This window comes from Archocentrus centrarchus, chromosome 22 (assembly GCF_007364275.1).
Source record: "Archocentrus centrarchus isolate MPI-CPG fArcCen1 chromosome 22, fArcCen1, whole genome shotgun sequence".
NCBI lineage: Eukaryota > Metazoa > Chordata > Actinopteri > Cichliformes > Cichlidae > Archocentrus > Archocentrus centrarchus.
Window position 1 is genome coordinate 4,534,197 of NC_044367.1, and position 18,433 is coordinate 4,552,629.

Here is an 18,433-nt window from a genome sequence, read left to right on the forward strand (position 1 = left end):
GCCCAGGCATCCCTCTCCCCAGCCACCTCCACCAGTTCATCCGAGGGACCCTAAGGCGTCCCCAGGCTAGCCGAGAGAAATAATCTCTCCGGTGTGTCCTGGGTCTACCCCGGGGCCGCCTCCCAGTGGGTCACATGCCCGGAACACCTCACCCAAGAGGCATCCTGGTCAGATGTCTGAGCCACCTAAACTGGCTCCTCTCGATGTGGAGGAGCAGCGGCTCTACTCTGAGCCCCTCCCGAATGGCCTCACCCTATCTCTAAGGGAGAGGCCAGCCACCCTTTGGAGAAAACTCATTTCTGCTGCTTGTATTCGCGATCTTATTCTTTCAGTCACTACCCAAAGCTCGTGACCATAGGTGAGGGTAGAAACACAGACCGACCAGTAAATTGACAGCTTAGCTTTTACGCACAGCTCCCTCTTCACCACGACAGATCGGTGCAGCGTCTGCATCACTATATATATATATATATATATATATCAGAACAGAGTAAAAAATTGGGTTGGTGGCTAATTAGAAGCAAGCCATCCTAAATATTTCTGTGTTTTCTCTTTGCACTTGCAATCACACAGTTCTATCAAAAACATTTTTTTAAGAAGATGACTGATTTTTATGAATGAGCTAAGTACCTGCTGAGACACTCCAGCTTCACATGGCCCTTCGCCTGGAGAGTGGACATCCTCACCAGGAGCTGGCTCAGAATATTCTCCTGGAGCTGCTCCACCTTCTGTGGGGACAGGTAAGGATGCAGAGCAGCCTGGTTTTGGAGCTGCTCTACATAGTTTTGGAACTGCTGCTGTAGTGAGGCCAAAGCCTGCTGGGTCTCCTCTAGCCTGTCACCGCAGAGCCCAGCAGAGCCCTGCGGTGGTAGCAGAGACACCTCGATATCCCTCAGGAACTGTACAGCCTGTTTAACGGAGCAGGTGTAGCTTCGCAGTGACTCCCTGGCCTGAGTGATGTTCTCCTAAAACAATTTGAAAAAAGAAAAAAAAAACACATTTTTTTTCAAATTGGCATTTTTAGTCCATTGTCTAGAAGTTTTTTTTTTAACTATTTATTAATTGTTTTTGTTTTTTTTGTTTTTTGTTGTGAAAACAAAGACACAGGTTGTATAGACACAAACAAGACACAAAGAGATTGCATGCTTTAGCTCCACATTGCTCTACCAAACCTCGTGTAGTAGAGTTGATACACCCCAAGCTTTAAAATAGCTAGTACACATTTATTTCTCCTGACACATAATGATGGCAACAAACAAATAGACAAGTAAATAAATAAATTATTTACAAGATCTAACCTCTGTTGAGGCTTAATTTAATTTAATTTTATAGTAAATCTAATTTCATACGCTACTCTGTGATTTGCTAAACTTTTAACAAAGTAGTTCTAAACAAAAACAAAAATGACCAACACTGCTTACCATGTGTAATTCACATTGACACAGGACTGTATTCTTCAACTCAGTCAGGTCTTGAGATGCACTTCTTTTTTTCTTTCCCTTCTTTTGCTCCAGCACCTCCAGTGCTCTCAGTCTGGACTCCACAGTCTTTTTCAAAGACACCGCTCTCTCATATTCTCTGTTAATTGTTGTATCGTTTGGCTCCAACATGGGAAGTTTCTGAAGCTCTTTCTCGGTTCTCACAAGGAAGGCCTGAGTGGCTTTCCTCTCTGATTCTAGGTCCAGGTCCTTCAGCAGGTTCCACTCGATGATGCTGAGGTTGTTACAGAGCGTCATCTCGGCAGTGTTGAGACTCTCCTCATTTTGTTTAATCCTTTGTTGCTCTGCAGTCAGCTGTGAAGGGTAGAGGTCAGCAGAGATCGTCAGCAGTTTGGAGCGAGCATCTTCACACAATCCCTTCATCAGGTGAAACTGGATGAGCAGGTTCTGACAGATTTTGTACTTCTCCTCCATGTCACTGCCATCTTCTTTGGTATGTCGTACCTGCTCCCAAACATTTTCTCTGAAATCCTCCACGCACTGCCTCGTGTTTAGGTACCTCTCATGGTCTCTGGCTTTCATCTCTAGGGTACGCATTTTGTTGAGCAGCTCAGAGATGACAGAGTTCAGATCTTTTGTCTTTTCTTTGGGAATCCAGTGTTGCAGGAGGTCAACCTTTGACTTGTGTTCCAAAATGATGTGTTTGAAAGTCTCTAAAGCTTGCAGGGACTCTCTTGTAATGGGGAACCTGTGTCTGCATAGATCCACCAACATCTGCCTTAGGTTATTTTCAACAGTGACCAGGTTTTTCTTGCTTGAATCTAAAGTCTGGATGAGTTCATTCAGCTCCTTTTTGTTGTTTTTCTCTTGGCTGCTAATGGTTCTGATATTCTCCTGGAGGTTGGTAAGCTTGTCAAAAAGCTGACAGTTCTCTGTGACACTGAGTTCAGAGGCAATATCTTTACTTTTAATTAAAAGAGCCTCACAGACTGCTTCCTGCTTCTCAGCCTCAGCCAGAGTTTCTTGGATGTGGCGGACTCTGCGATCAAGTTCAGCAAGGCTCCTGAGCTCACTATCTGGACCCCTGGATGCCTCTCTGTGCAGATGAGCAACAACCCAGGAGTCTAGATCGGCAATTTGTTCAGATAGCTTTTCTCTTGTCTGCAGTCCTGATTCTACCTCTTTCACGGCCTTGGACAACTTCTCAGTGGTGGACTTTGAGAGTTCTTCGAGACGTTTCAGAAGACTGTGCACCATGGGCACCTCTTCAGTCTGGTCCAACTGTGGAAGGAGCTCAGTCATTTCTTCCACCAGTGACTCCAGCTGGCCTTGTTTGGCGATCACCTCAGACTGCAGCTTCTTCAGATCTCTGAGCTGCCTGTGAACTTCCTCAGGGAGAAGTGCCACTCTTTTCCTCCTGCCCTCAATATCACTCTCTGTCTTTCTGGCCCAGGCCAGGCCATCCCTCATCACTATGATAATTTTCTCCATGACAGGGTTGCTGCTGTACAGGGTTTGAGTAGATACAAGTTCCTCTGTGTAAGATATCTTGTCTTTAACCCCCTGGAGTCCCTGATGGATCTTCTTTGTTTCCATCTCCCACTGTGGGCTAAGGAGCAACAGCTCTGATAGTTGCTGTAAATGGAGGTACTGCTGCTGGGCTGCTTTAACTTCAGCATTTGCCTCCATCAGCTGCCGTGCCTTCTTGCAGTTCCACTGAGTAACTGATGGAGACTTGGCTTCAAGGTCTTTACTGATCATTTCCAAGCATTCCTGCAAATCTGATAACTCTAAAAGAAGATTGCTGGTCTTGTGAGAATGGGCATTTGTGTGATGAAGCATCCTCTCCACAGTTCTTTCCAGAGCTCTCCACCTTTCTTGTAGGTTCTTCTGCTCAGTCTCTGCGGTTGCTTGCTCATATCGGGTAAGGTGGGGACACAATTTAGCATGGGTCACAAGCAGCTCTCCTATTACTGTTCTGTTCTCCTCCATACTTCTCTGTAAGTAGCCTAGTTGCTCTGCCTCCTTGGAGCTGCTCTCTTGAGGGGACCTGAAAGAAAAATGAAACAAAAGGTTGCTGCAGCAGACTGTAAAAGACCGATAGTAGAGGACTGTATTTTAGGGACATATCAGTTACTTTTACACATAAAGGAAAATGTGGATAAGTGAGATAAAATGTACCTTAAAATATCTACAAGTATTAGAGAATGAAACTGTGAGACTGCAACTCACACTTGCACAGCATCCAGTTCTGCTGTTGTTTTGTCCACTGTAGTCTTGGCTGTTTGGATCTGTTGGCAGTAATCAGTCACCACCTGCAGCTGAGTCTCTTTACTCTGAATGACATTAGCTGCATCCTGGGCAGCATTGCTCCACTGGTCCTCCAGATGCTCTAGAGTGTCCCTGTTCTCAGCAGCAGTCCCTCTCAACTGAGAGAGCAATAGCACCTGGGCCAGGGCAACCTCTCTGCACGTCTGTATGCAGCAAGCAAGAGTAAACACTCAGTGGCTGAATTTTACATTCATAATAAGCTTATCTGATCTTCCATGAACTCAGGTTCATGGTTATAAGTGGTATGTTTGTACAGTTGCAAACACAAGGGCCCGCTGTGCAAATGTTTTGGAAAATGTGTATTATTATTGTTATTATAACCCTTGGAACAGGCTGGTCCAGAAATAGACATGCTCAATTCTGGAGGCACTTTGGCATCATCACCTCTGTTTTGCCAACCTGGTTTCCAACTCTACAAATATGAATGAATCCAGAACTTCTATAAATCACTGATGTTTTTCTACTGAGTCCGGCATCATAATCTCACCTGAGCCTCCTCCACCTGCTGGGCCATGGCTGTTGGGCTTAGCTCAGCTGGGCGGTTCTTGCAGTTCAGGAGTTTAGATACTAGCCTACTTAGATGAGCGTCCATGTTAGAGGTGGATGTAATCAGAACCTCTGGAGCATCCTCGAGTGGTTTACCCTTCAGACACAAAGACACGTCAGAACCTAAAGTCTGAAAATGCAGTTTGATGATCAGAATAGGATTGAATGAGGCACAAGCTTTGGTTTTGTTAGTTAATTTAGGGCTTATATAAGAAATTGCAATTTTCAAGTTCGAGGGGGGAATTGTTGGGATACTTTCTATAATGTAAGATATGCCTTGACTATGTAAAGTGTCTTAAAAACCTGCAAATAACCTGTACAAACCCTGTTCATGTAAATAAAACTGGACTGAACTGAAATAAATAGCATAATTATTATGAATTAGATTTCAACCGGCAATGATGACAAGGCATGCTCATAACGGCATTATTTTGCATATTATTCTGTATTTTAGTCCTACATATAGAAAGTGATGGTTTGTAACTTCTGTGACTTCTAGTGATAGTTTCAAAAACACAAACAATGGCAGACAGTAATTACCATACCTCAATGAGTTGACTGTTGGGTCCCATGTCTTTGAGTAGCTGTATCTCTGTGAAAATGGACGGTTCTTCTGGTGACTCCACTACTAGTTTCTCAGTCTCCACCTCACTTGCTTCTGCTTTGTTTTCCTGTGGGGACAATCCTTTCAAATGGGGTTCTTTACCCAGTACAGTGTCAGCTGATGATATCTGAACCACCTGCGGTGATGCGTCAGTACTGAATGCTTGCTCCTACAGTGGACATGAAGACAGGTATTAATGTAAAAACAAAAGAAAAGCACACACCTGAATATGGTTTTGGATGAACTGATAAATAATCTCTGTCTCTCTCTCTGGGAAACAAAAGTATACTGCTTGAATAAGAAGTTTCAAAGTGACAAACTGTTTACCATTAAAAGGGGATATGTCAGCATGTATGAGTAGAATAATAGAAAGCATAATAGAGAGTGCACATGTATGACTTTCTGGGTCTTCTGTAAGTATTACTCTAGATGGGACCATAAACATTAAGCTGTATTAAATAAGTCTCGACACTAGCAACTGAGGTCATTAGCTCTTTAAATATTTAAAGTATTAAATGTAATTACATTTTAAAATATTTACGGAAGTCATATATCAAGAGAGAAATTACACTGTCTTTTCATACAGTAGAACTTCTTTTTGCAACCAGGAGTCGCCCCCTGCTGGTAGTCAGAAAGAATGCAAGGTCTAAGGCTTCTCAGGAATGGCTTTTGGTGGATAAGTCCCTGTTTTACATGCAATCTATGTGTTAGTCTCTGTATAAATTCAGGGTTCACATAATTGTAGTTTATCATATGAAAACAGGTCAGTGCCTGTTATAACATACCTGTGGCAATTTCTGAAGCCTCATGATTTCAGTGGTGGTTGTGCTTATTTGCATTGGTAGTTCTACATTGATGATTTTTTCTCTTTCCTCTTCCTGAATTGTCTTCTTCTTCTTCTCTTGTTCTTCTTTCCTATTTGTTGCATCTGTTCTGTTTTTATCCAATTGGACTTTTGGGAGCACAGCTTGTTCTGACAGGAGTTCGGTAAAGCTTTCTTGAACATCTGTCTTGGTCATCTGAGCTGCAGGCTTTTCTTGCTCAGCGTCAGAAGATATAAGCTCTCGTTTTTCTGTTATTTTTTCAGACTTGGTAGTTGGTTGATCGCTGTCAGTTCTTGCAGCTGTCGCCATTGCAACAGATGTGATTATAGGGGCCGGTATATCTGGTTGTAGAGTGGGCACTTGAGGCCTTATGTTGATTTTCTCCACTGTGACAGACATTTCATTCAGGCTTTGGGATGCATCAAGTACATCTTTAGAAACAATCTCTTCTTTCTGGCTGAAATCCTTGGCTTGCTTTGGTCTCTCCTCTGTGGTATTCAAGAGCTTCAACTTATTCAGTGTTTCTGATCTTACAGTGTCTTGCTCAGATAAGCTTATTTCTACAGTTGTTGACTTTGTTTCACTTGGGTGCAGCAGTCCAGGTTGAGTGGAGTCAATCTGAGCCACACCTTCCTGTGTTTCAGTCCTAATTTGTTGCATCTTTACTGTGGCTTTAACTGCAGCCTCTTTAGAGTGAACCACAGCTGCACTCATATCTGTGTGTTCTTGTGAGATTTCACATTGGATACTTGATGGAGTTATATCTGTTCTTGGCTCATTTTCCCTCAAGACAAATGTTTTTTCATGCTGCCCTTGAATTGTTGGTATCAGAAGTGCCTCAGGTTGCACCTGGATTTTCTCCACTGTGCCAGACTTGTCACCCAGGCTCATGGCCACTCCACGTGTTAACACTTTAGACGGCTCTTGTTGGACCCGAAGTTCTTCAGTTCCGGTAGGTTTATGCTGTGTGGTTTTCAAGAACTCTAGCTCAGTCACTGTTCCTGGTTTTACAGTGTCTTGCTCTGATAAGCTTATTTCTGCAGATGCTGTCTCTGTGTCACCTGGCTGCAGAAGTGCAGTTTGAGTGGAGTCAATCTGAGCCACATCCCCTTTCCTTTCACTGATGATTTGTTGCACCTTCACTGTAACTGTAGCTTTCTTAGGATCAACATCAGCTGTAGTCAAATCTTTGCTTACTGCTGCACTTTCAGACTGGATACTTGAATGAGCTTCTTCTGTTTTTGACACATTTGACATCAAGACAAATGGTTTTTCATGCTCCTCGTGGCTGGTTGGTAAAACAAGCACCTCAGGCTGCACCTGGACTTTCTCCACTGTAACTGATTTGTCACCCAGTCTCATGTGTGCATCATCCACTCTATGAGCTTTAGGGTGCTCTTCTTGGCGCACACGTTCCTCAGTCACAAATGATCTGTATTTTGTGATTTTCAAGAAGTCTTGCTCACTCAGTGTTTCTGGTTTTACACTGTCTTGCTTGGATAAGTCTGCAGAAGTTGTCCCTGGTTCACTTTGCAGGAGTGCAGGTTGAGAGGAGTCACTCTGACCCAGATTCTCTTTTCTTTCAGTGATGATTTCTTGCACTTTGACTGTAACTTTAGCTTCATCAGGGTGAACATGAACTGGAGTCTCTTCTCCTCTACACTGGATACTTGTTTGAGCTGTATCTGTTCTTGGTTCCTTTGCTAACACGACAATTGTCTTTTCCTGTTCTTTATGACTGGGGGGTAAATCCAACTGTAAAACTTGCACTTGAGGCTCCAGCTGGATTTTCTCTACTGTAACTGATGATTTCTTCAGGCTTTGGGGTGCATCGAGTACATCTTTTTTGGAGACACCTTCTTTTAAGTTGTCGTCCTTCAGCTCCTCTGGTCTGTGTTGTGTGGTTTTCAAGAACTCTAGCTCAGTCACTGTTCCTGGTTTTACAGTGTCTTGCTCTGATAAGCTTATTTCTGCAGATGCTGTCTCTGTGTCACTTGGCTGCAGAAGTGCAGTTTGAGTGGAGTCAATCTGAGCCACATCCCCTTTCCTTTCACTGATGATTTGTTGCACCTTCACTGTAACTGTAGCTTTCTTAGGATCAACATCAGCTGTAGTCAAATCTTTGCTTACTGCTGCACTTTCAGACTGGATACTTGAATGAGCTTCATCTGTTTTTGGCACATTTGACACCAAGACAAATGGTTTTTCATGCTCCTCGTGGCTGGTTGGTAAAACAAGCACCTCAGGCTGCACCTGGACTTTCTCCACTGTAACTGACTTGTCACCCAGTCTCATGTGTGCATCATCCACTCCATGAGCTTTAGGGTGCTCTTCTTGGCGCACAAGTTCCTTAGTCACAATAGATCTGTACTTTGTGATTTCCAAGAACTCTTGCTCACTCAGTGTTGATAAGCTTATTTCTGCAGAAGTTGTCCCTGGTTCACTTTGCAGAAGCGCAGTTTGAGAGGAGTCACTCACATCCACATCATCTGACCTGTGACTGCTGATTAGTTGCATCTCCACTCTAACTGCTACGTCCTCAGGGTGAATCTCACCTGTGGTCTTATCCTTCTTGTCTGGTTCTCTTTCACACTGGATACTTGTTTGAGCTGTATCTGTCCTTGGCTCCTTTGACATCATGGTAAATCTCTTTTCCTGTTCTTTATGATTGGTGGGTAAATCAAGTTGTAAAACTTGCACTTGAGGCTGCACTTGGACTTTCTCTACTGTAACTGATTTGTCACCCAGACTCATGTGTGCATCATCCACTCCATGAGCTTTAGGGTGCTCTTCTTGGCACACACGTTCCTCAGTCACAAAAGATCTGTATTTTGTTATTTTCAAGAAGTCTTGCTCACTCAGTGTTTCTGGTTTTACACTGTCTTGCTTGGATAAGTCTGCAGAAGTTGTCCCTGGTTCACTTTGCAGGAGTGCAGGTTGAGAGGAGTCACTCTGACCCAGATTCTCTTTCCTTTCACTGATGATTTGTTGCACCTTCACTGTAACTGTAGCTTTCTTAGGATCAACATCAGCTGTAGTCAAATCTTTGCTTACTGCTGCACTTTCAGACTGGATACTTGAATGAGCTTCATCTGTTTTTGGCACATTTGACATCAAGACAAATGGTTTTTCATGCTCCTCGTGGCTGGTTGGTAAAACAAGCACCTCAGGCTGCACCTGGACTTTCTCCACTGTAACTGACTTGTCACCCAGTCTCATGTGTGCATCATCCACTCCATGAGCTTTAGGGTGCTCTTCTTGGCGTACACGTTCCTCAGTCACAAAAGATCTGTATTTTGTTATTTTCAAGAAGTCTTGCTCACTCAGTGTTTCTGGTTTTACACTGTCTTGCTTGGATAAGTCTGCAGAAGTTGTCCCTGGTTCACTTTGCAGGAGTGCAGGTTGAGAGGAGTCACTCTGACCCAGATTCTCTTTCCTTTCACTGATGATTTCTTGCAGTTTGACTGTAACTTTAGCTTCATCAGGGTGAACATGAACTGGAGTCTCTTCTCCTCTACACTGGATACTTGTTTGAGCTGTATCTGTTCTTGGTTCCTTTGCTAACATGACAAATGTCTTTTCCTGTTCTTTATGACTGGGGGGTAAATCCAGCTGTAAAACTTGCACTTGAGGCTCCAGCTGGATTTTCTCTACTGTAACTGATGATTTCTTCAGGCTTTGGGGTGCATCGAGTACATCTTTTTTGGAGACACCTTCTTTTAAGTTGTCGTCCTTCAGTGGTCTGTGTTGTGTGGTTTTCAAGAACTCTAGCTCAGTCACTGTTCCTGGTTTTACAGTGTCTTGCTCTGATAAGCTTATTTCTGCAGATGCTGTCTCTGTGTCTCTTGGCTGCAGAAGTGCAGTTTGAGTGGAGTCAATCTGAGCCACATCCCCTTTCCTTTCACTGATGATTTGTTGCACCTTCACTGTAACTGTAGCTTTCTTAGGATCAACATCAGCTGTAGTCAAATCTTTGTTTACTGCTGCACTTTCAGACTGGATACTTGAATGAGCTTCTTCTGTTTTTGGCACATTTGACATCAAGACAAATGGTTTTTCATGCTCCTTGTGGCTGGTTGGTAAAACAAGCACCTCAGGCTGCACCTGGACTTTCTCCACTGTAACTGACTTGTCACCCAGACTCATGTGTGCATCATCCACTCCATGAGCTTTAGGGTGCTCTTCTTGGCGCACACGTTCCTTAGTCACAAAAGATCTGTATTTTGTGATTTTCAAGAACTCTTGCTCACTCAGTGTTTCTGGTTTTACACTGTCTTGCTCTGATAAACTTATTTCTGCAGAAGTTTTCCCTGGTTCACTTTGCAGGAGTGCAGGTTGAGAGGAGTCACTCTGACCCAGATACTCTTTTCTTTCAGTGATGATTTCTTGCACTTTGACTGTAACTTTAGCTTCATCAGGGTGAACTGGAGTCTCTTCTCCTCTACACTGGAAACTTGTTTGAGCTGTAACTGTTCTTGGCTTCTTTGCTATCATGACAAATGTCTTTTCCTGTTCTTTATGACTGGGGGATAAATCCAGCTGTAAAACTTGCACTTGAGGCTCCAGCTGGACTTTCTCTACTGTAACTGATGATTTCTTCAGGCCTTTGGGTGCATCGAGTACATCTTTTTTGGGGACATCTTCTTTTAAGTTGTCGTCCTTCAGCTCCTCTGGTCTGTCCTGTGTGGTTTTCAAGATCTCTGGCTCCATCACTGTTCCTGGTTTTACAGTGTCTTGCTTGGATAAGCTTATTTCTGCAGCTGCTGTCCCTGGTTCAGTTTGCAGGAGTGCAGTCTGAGAGGAGTCGCTCAGATCCAGTTGTAAAACTCGCACTTGAGGCTCCAGCTGAATTTTCTCTACTATAACTGATTTTTCCTCAAAGCTTTGGGGTGCATCAAGCACATCTTTTGTGGAGACCTTGTCTTTCAGGTTGTAATGTTTGGCCTCCTCTGATCCATCCTGTGTGGTTTTGAAGAGCTCTTGCCTAGTCAGTGTTTCTGGTTTTACAGTGTCTTGCTTAGATAAGCTTATTTCTGCAGACACTGTCTTTCCTTCACCTGCCTGCAGACGTGCATGTTGAGTAGAGTCTTTCCTAGCCACACCACCTTGCATTTCAGTGTTGATTTGTTGTACCTCTACTCTGACTGTAGCTTTTTCAGGGTGAACCTCAGCTGCAGTCTTATCTTTGTTTTCTGGTTCTCTTTCACACTGGACACTTACTTGAGGTGTATCTATCTTTTCATGCCTGGTTGGCATTTCAAAGTCTGAAACAAACACTTTAGGCCCCACCTGCCGTTTTTCCCCTGTAACAGACTTGTCATCCGCTCCTCCTGCTGACATTTTAAGATGCTCTTCTTGTATCTCAAGTTCCTTGATACCTGTAGGTCTGTCCTGAGTAGTTTTCAAAAGCTCCACATTTTGTGTTTGGCCCGGAGTTAGTGTGTTTTTGTCATTGAACCTTATTTCTATAAACTTTGTCTCTTGTGGTTGTAATGAAACATATGAGGTGGATTGAGCAGAGTCTCCCAGAGAGCCATTGTCTTCACATCGAATTTTGCTGATTTGTGTACTTGTTCCAGTCACCTTAAATGCATCTTTGTCTGGCATAACATCAGCTGTCATTTTAGCAGTCTTTTCTTTTTGTCTTCCACTCTGCTTGCTTGTTTGAACAATAGGTATTGTTGGTCCTTTGGATGTTGAGACAGAACTGTTTTCAGGCTCGTCTGAACTGGTTGGTACATCTACTTGGAGAATACACTCTGGAGGCCCCATGAGGACTTCTTCCATTGTAACAGACTTTTCATCCAGATGTTTTTGTGTATTATCCATGCCACGTATTATCAGATGCTGTCTTTGGACACTTTTTTCTTTGACCGCTTTGGTTTTCACCTTTGCGGTTTTTAAGAGCTCAACCTGAGTCTCTGTTTGGGTTTGTTTAGCTGTATCGTCCTCATATAAACTTATTTCTATAAATTCAGTCTCGTGTTGTTGGCGTGCCTTCAAAACAGAAGAGGTGGGTTGAGCAGAGTCTCTCTGAGTCAAATTTTCCTTAATTTTGGTATGACTTTCTTGCACGCTCTTGCTCATAATGCTTATTCCAACAATATCTACACTTTGCTGTAGTTGCACTTCAGGGTCCCTTTGGTTTATATTGCCAGATCCTTTGTCCTGACTTTCTGGGGAAACCTGAATGGCATGTGTGGACACTTCAGTGCAGTCTACCTGGACTTCAGACTCTTTACTTTCTTTAAGACTTTCCTGTGGTAATTCCTGGGAAGACAAACTCAGCAGACTCATGGTATCAATTAGTTTCATTACTTCTTGCTCAGAGGAAGTGTTTTCTGAGGGTTCTTTCTCTGTCTTTTGAAGTGGTGCAACTACAAAAACAGCAGAGGTAGGCTGAGTAGAGAAACTCTCAGCCTTAAAATCTTTCCCTTTCTCAGTGGTTTCTACAAGCTCTACTCTGCTTATCTCAACTTTGCTTTCTGGTATATTCTCACATTGTCCAATTAACTGCTCCATATGCATCTGTGGCCTCTTTTCCATTGAGACAGTTATAATTTCAGACTTGTGTATTATTGTCTTTATGCTCATTTCTTCCCCTTTGTAATTTTCCTCATCAACAGACTTTTTATCCTTGCTGACCAGAATATTTTGCACATCATGATGTTCTAAGATGTCGGGTTGTACTTGTAAGGTTTCTGAGAGTGTCTGCTGACTGATAGTTTCATTTTGCTTAATGATCTCTGTCTCAGATGGGGTTATTTTTGTTATTTCTGTCTCTGCCACTGGAGGCTGTTCAGTTGAAAAAATGGGAGAGGTAATGGCTCTTGTTTCAGTCAACTGAGTGACTGCTCGATCAGGCAGGTCAAGGACCAAATATCTCTTCTGAATCTCTTCTGTACAATCTGATAATTTGTTAATGTAATCTGCAATATTTGTTGCATGTGTAACACTAGAAGGACGATGCGGCTGCTTTTGTTGCACTATGTCTGAGTCTCTTACTCCTGACAGTGCTATGGTGTAGTCTGCTGTTGTGTTAATGACCTCCAGCGAAACCTTTGGACTCTTGGACTTTCTTTCAGTTGTTGTTGGATCAGTTGATTCTACAGCAGCAGTTTCACTTGTTCCAGTGACTGCCCGTGAACTTAAAGCAGGTTTTTCCCGTTCAGGTTCTTTCTCCATTTTTTTACACTCAACAAGACTCTTTGAAGTCTTCCTGCTTGGGAGGATTTCAGTTTTTTCCAAAGTAGTAACCTCAGCATGCTTGCTGGGACCCACAGATTGAGGTTCTTTCAAAGTCTCAGATAAATCCATGCTAACAAGTTCTGAGGAAGCTTTACGACTCTTTGACTTTCTTTTCGGTGGTGAAAGCTTTCCTTTTTCAATCGCAGGAATTTCTGTTGTCAATGTGGCCTGCTCTGGAGATGCAGGTAACCTCTGACTGTCTGACACGTCCTTGGTCGTTGTCAGCTCCACCGTAGCCTTTTTAGTCTGTACAGTAACCACCTCTAAAAGAGCCCCAGGTTTTAAAATGTCAATCTCTTTCTTAATAAATTCAGTTTCTGGATCAGGATGTCCTTCATGAACAGAGGCTGAACCTGGAGCAACACACAAGTCTACATCATCTGACTTTGGTCCAATTAGTATTGGAGATGCTTCTTTCAAAATAACAGGAGCTCCTGACTCTGTGGATGGCAATGGCAACATCTCACTGTCATGTTTCTTTCTGGCTGGAATCTGGTCCTTGTTAGCAAGCTCAAGAGAAACCTTTGGACTCTTGGACTTTCTTTCAGTTGTTGGATCAGTTGATTCTACAGCAGCAGTTTCACTTGTTCCAGTGACTGCCCATGAACTTAAAGCAGCTTTTTCCCGGTCAGGTTCTTTCTCCATTTTTTTACACTCAACAAGACTCTTTGAAGTCTTCCTGCTTGGGAGGATTTCAGTTTTTTCCAAAGTAGTAACCTCAGCTTGCTTGCTGGGACCCACAGATTGAGGTTCTTTCAAAGTCTCAGATAAATCCATGCTAACAAGTTCTGAGGAAGCTTTACGACTCTTTGACTTTCTTTTCGGTGGTGAAAGCTTTCCTTTATCAACCGCAGGAATTTCTGTTGTCACTGTGGCCACCTCTGGAGCTGCAGGTAACCTCTGACTGTCTGACACTTCCTTGGTCGTTGTCAGCTCCACCGTAGCCTTTTTAGTCTGCACAGTGACCACCTCTAAAACTGTGCCAGGTTTTAAAATGTCAGTCTCTTTTTTAATAAATTCAGTTTCTGTATTAGGATGTCTTTCATGAACAGAGGCTGAATCTGGAGCAACGGACAAATCTACATCATCTGACTTTGGTCCAATTAGGACTGGAGATGCATCTTTCAAAATAACAGGAGCTCCTGGCTCTGTGGATGGCAATGGCAACATCTCACTGTCATGTTTCTTTCTGGCTGGAATCTGGTCCTTGTTAGCAAGCTCAAGAGAAACCTTTGGACTCTCGGACTTTCTTTCAGTTGTTGTTGGATCAGTTGATTCTACAGCAGCAGTTTCACTTGTTCCAGTGACTGCCCGTGAACTTAAAGCAGCTTTTTCCCGTTCAGGTTCTTTCTCCATTTCCTTAGACTCCACAATACTCTTTGAAGTCTGGCTACTTGGGAGGATTTGCGTTTTTTCCAAAGTAGTAACCTCAGCTTGCTTGCTGGGACCCACAGACTGAGGTTCTTTCAAAGTCTCAGATAAATCCATGCTAACAAGTTCTGAGGAAGCTTTACGACTCTTTGACTTTCTTTTGGGTGCTGAACGCTCTCCTTTACTGACAGCAGGAATTTCTGTTGTTGCTGTGGCCTCCTCTGGAGATGCAGGTAACCTCTGACTGTCTGACTCTTCCTTGGTTGTTGTCAGCTCCACTGTAGCCTTTTCAGTCTGTACAGTGACCACCTCTAAAAGAGCTCCAGGTTTTAAAATGTCAATCTCTTTCTTAATAAATTCAGTTTCTGGATCAGGATGTCCTTCATGAACAGAGGCTGAATCTGGAGCAACACACAAGTCTATATCATCTGACTTTGGTCCAATTAGTACTGGAGATGCATCTTTCAAAATAACAGGAGCTCCTGACTCTGTGGATGGCAATGGCAACATCTCACTGTCATGTTTCTTTTTGGCTGGAATCTGGTCCTTGTCAGCAAGCTCAAGAGAAACCTTTGGACTCTTGGACTTTCTTTCAGTTGTTGGATCAGTTGATTCTACAGCAGCAGTTTCATTTGTTCCAGTGACTGCCCGTAAACTTAAAGCAGCTTTTTCCCGTTCAGGTTCTTTCTCCATTTCCTTAGACTCCACAAGACTCTTTGAAGTCTGGCTACTTGGGAGGATTTCAGTTTTTTCCAAAGTAGTAACCTCAGCTTGCTTGCTGGGACCCACAGATTGAGGTTCTTTCAAAGTCTCAGATAAATCCATGCTAACAAGTTCTGAGGAAGCTTTACGACTCTTTGACTTTCTTTTTGGTGGTGAAAGCTTTCCTTTATCAAGCGCAGGAATTTCTGTTGTCAATGTGGCCACCTCTGGAGCTGCAGGTAACCTCTGACTGTCTGACACTTCCTTGGTCATTGTCAGCTCCACCGTAGCCTTTTTAGTCTGCACAGTGACCACCTCTAAAACTGTGCCAGGTTTTAAAATGTCAGTCTCTTTTTTAATAAATTCAGTTTCTGTATTAGGATGTCTTTCATGAACAGAGGCTGAATCTGGAGCAACGCACAAGTCTACATCATCTGACTTTGGTCCAATTAGGACTGGAGATGCATCTTTCAAAATAACAGGAGCTCCTGGCTCTGTGGATGGCAATGGCAACATCTCACTGTCATGTTTCTTTCTGGCTGGAATCTGGTCCTTGTTAGCAAGCTCAAGAGAAACCTTTGGACTCTCGGACTTTCTTTCAGTTGTTGTTGGATCAGTTGATTCTACAGCAGCAGTTTCACTTGTTCCAGTGACTGCCCGTGAACTTAAAGCAGCTTTTTCCCGTTCAGGTTCTTTCTCCATTTCCTTAGACTCCACAAGACTCTTTGAAGTCTGGCTACTTGGGAGGATTTGCGTTTTTTCCAAAGTAGTAACCTCAGCTTGCTTGCTGGGACCCACAGACTGAGGTTCTTTCAAAGTCTCAGATAAATCCATGCTAACAAGTTCTGAGGAAGCTTTACGACTCTTTGACTTTCTTTTGGGTGCTGAACGCTCTCCTTTACTGACAGCAGGAATTTCTGTTGTTGCTGTGGCCTCCTCTGGAGATGCAGGTAACCTCTGACTGTCTGACTCTTCCTTGGTTGTTGTCAGCTCCACCGTAGCCTTTTCAGTCTGTACAGTGACCACCTCTAAAAGAGCTCCAGGTTTTAAAATGTCAATCTCTTTCTTAATAAATTCAGTTTCTGGATCAGGATGTCCTTCATGAACAGAGGCTGAATCTGGAGCAACACACAAGTCTATATCATCTGACTTTGGTCCAATTAGTACTGGAGATGCATCTTTCAAAATAACAGGAGCTCCTGGCTCTGTGGATGGCAATGGCAACATCTCACTGTCATGTTTCTTTTTGGCTGGAATCTGGTCCTTGTCAGCAAGCTCAAGAGAAACCTTTGGACTCTTGGACTTTCTTTCAGTTGTTGGATCAGTTGATTCTACAGCAGCAGTTTCACTTGTTCCAGTGACTGCCCGTAAACTTAAAGCAGCTTTTTCCCGTTCAGGTTCTTTCTCCATTTCCTTAGACTCCACAAGACTCTTTGAAGTCTGGCTACTTGGGAGGATTTGCGTTTTTTCCAAAGTAGTAACCTCAGCTTGCTTGCTGGGACCCACAGATTGAGGTTCTTTCAAAGTCTCAGATAAATCCATGCTAACAAGTTCTGAGGAAGCTTTACGACTCTTTGACTTTCTTTTTGGTGGTGAAAGCTTTCCTTTATCAACCGCAGGAATTTCTGTTGTCACTGTGGCCACCTCTGGAGCTGCAGGTAACCTCTGACTGTCTGACACTTCCTTGGTCATTGTCAGCTCCACCGTAGCCTTTTTAGTCTGCACAGTGACCACCTCTAAAACTGTGCCAGGTTTTAAAATGTCAGTCTCTTTTTTAATAAATTCAGTTTCTGTATTAGGATGTCTTTCATGAACAGAGGCTGAATCTGGAGCAACGGACAAGTCTACATCATCTGACTTTGGTCCAATTAGGACTGGAGATGCATCTTTCAAAATAACAGGAGCTCCTGGCTCTGTGGATGGCAATGGCAACATCTCACTGTCATGTTTCTTACTGGCTGGAATCTGGTCCTTGTTACCAAGCTCAAGAGAAACCTTTGGACTCTCGGACTTTTTTTCAGTTGTTGTTGGATCAGTTGATTCTACAGCAGCAGTTTCACTTGTTCCAGTGACTGCTCGTGAACTTAAAGCAGCTTTTTCCCGTTCAGGTTCTTTCTCCATTTCCTTAGACTCCACAAGACTCTTTGAAGTCTGGCTGCTTGGGAGGATTTCAGTTTTTTCCAAAGTAGAGACCTCAGCTTGCTTGCTGGGACCCACAGATTGAGGTTCTTTCAAAGTCTCAGATAAATCCATGCTAACAAGTTCTGAGGAAGCTTTACGACTCTTTGACTTTCTTTTGGGTGCTGAACGCTCTCCTTTACTGACAGCAGGAATTTCTGTTGTTGCTGTGGCCTCCTCTGGAGATGCAGGTAACCTCTGACTGTCTGACTCTTCCTTGGTTGTTGTCAGCTCCACCGTAGCCTTTTCAGTCTGTACAGTAACCACCTCTAAAAGAGCTCCAGGTTTTAAAATGTCAATCTCTTTCTTAATAAATTCAGTTTCTGGATCAAGATGCCCTTCATGAACAGAGGCTGAATCTGGAGCAACACACAAGTCTACATCATCTGACTTTGGTCCAATTAGTATTGGAGATGCTTCTTTCAAAATAACAGGAGCTCCTGACTCTGTGGATGGCAATGGCAACATCTCACTGTCATGTTTCTTTCTGGCTGGAATCTGGTCCTTGTTAGCAAGCTCAAGAGAAACCTTTGGACTCTTGGACTTTCTTTCAGTTGTTGGATCAGTTGATTCTACAGCAGCAGTTTCACTTGTTCCAGTGACTGCCCATGAACTTAAAGCAGCTTTTTCCCGTTCAGGTTCTTTCTCCAGTTCCTTAGACTCCACAAGACTCTTTGAAGTCTGGCTACTTGGGAGGATTTGAGTTTTTTCCAAAGTAGTAACCTCAGCTTGCTTGCTGGGACCCACAGATTGAGGTTCTTTCAAAGTCTCAGATAAATCCATGCTAACAAGTTCTGAGGAAGCTTTACGACTCCTTGACTTTCTTTTCGGTGGTGAAAGCTTTCCTTTATCAACCGCAGGAATTTCTGTTGTCACTGTGGCCACCTCTGGAGCTGCAGGTAACCTCTGACTGTCTGACACTTCCTTGGTCATTGTCAGCTCCACCGTAGCCTTTTTAGTCTGCACAGTGACCACCTCTAAAACTGTGCCAGGTTTTAAAATGTCAGTCTCTTTTTTAATAAATTCAGTTTCTGTATTAGGATGTCTTTCATGAACAGAGGCTGAATCTGGAGCAACGGACAAGTCTACATCATCTGACTTTGGTCCAATTAGGACTGGAGATGCATCTTTCAAAATAACAGGAGCTCCTGGCTCTGTGGATGGCAATGGCAACATCTCACTGTCATGTT

The 18,433-nt window shown here is 43.3% G+C and overlaps 1 protein-coding gene across 1 annotated transcript in view; it reads right to left on the reverse strand.

The window, feature by feature from the left end:
* syne2b (spectrin repeat containing, nuclear envelope 2b) overlaps positions 1-18,433 on the reverse strand; it is a 169,869-nt gene that overhangs the window by 78,639 nt on the left and 72,797 nt on the right. Inside the window, exons 60-65 of the mRNA XM_030719074.1 lie at positions 5,706-17,512; positions 4,862-5,089; positions 4,258-4,413; positions 3,672-3,913; positions 1,422-3,489; positions 631-965 (exon numbers count right to left, since the gene is read on the reverse strand). Of these exons, the coding sequence (XP_030574934.1) occupies positions 631-965; positions 1,422-3,489; positions 3,672-3,913; positions 4,258-4,413; positions 4,862-5,089; positions 5,706-17,512 (14,836 nt within the window). The remainder of the gene's footprint in view (positions 1-630; positions 966-1,421; positions 3,490-3,671; positions 3,914-4,257; positions 4,414-4,861; positions 5,090-5,705; positions 17,513-18,433) is intronic.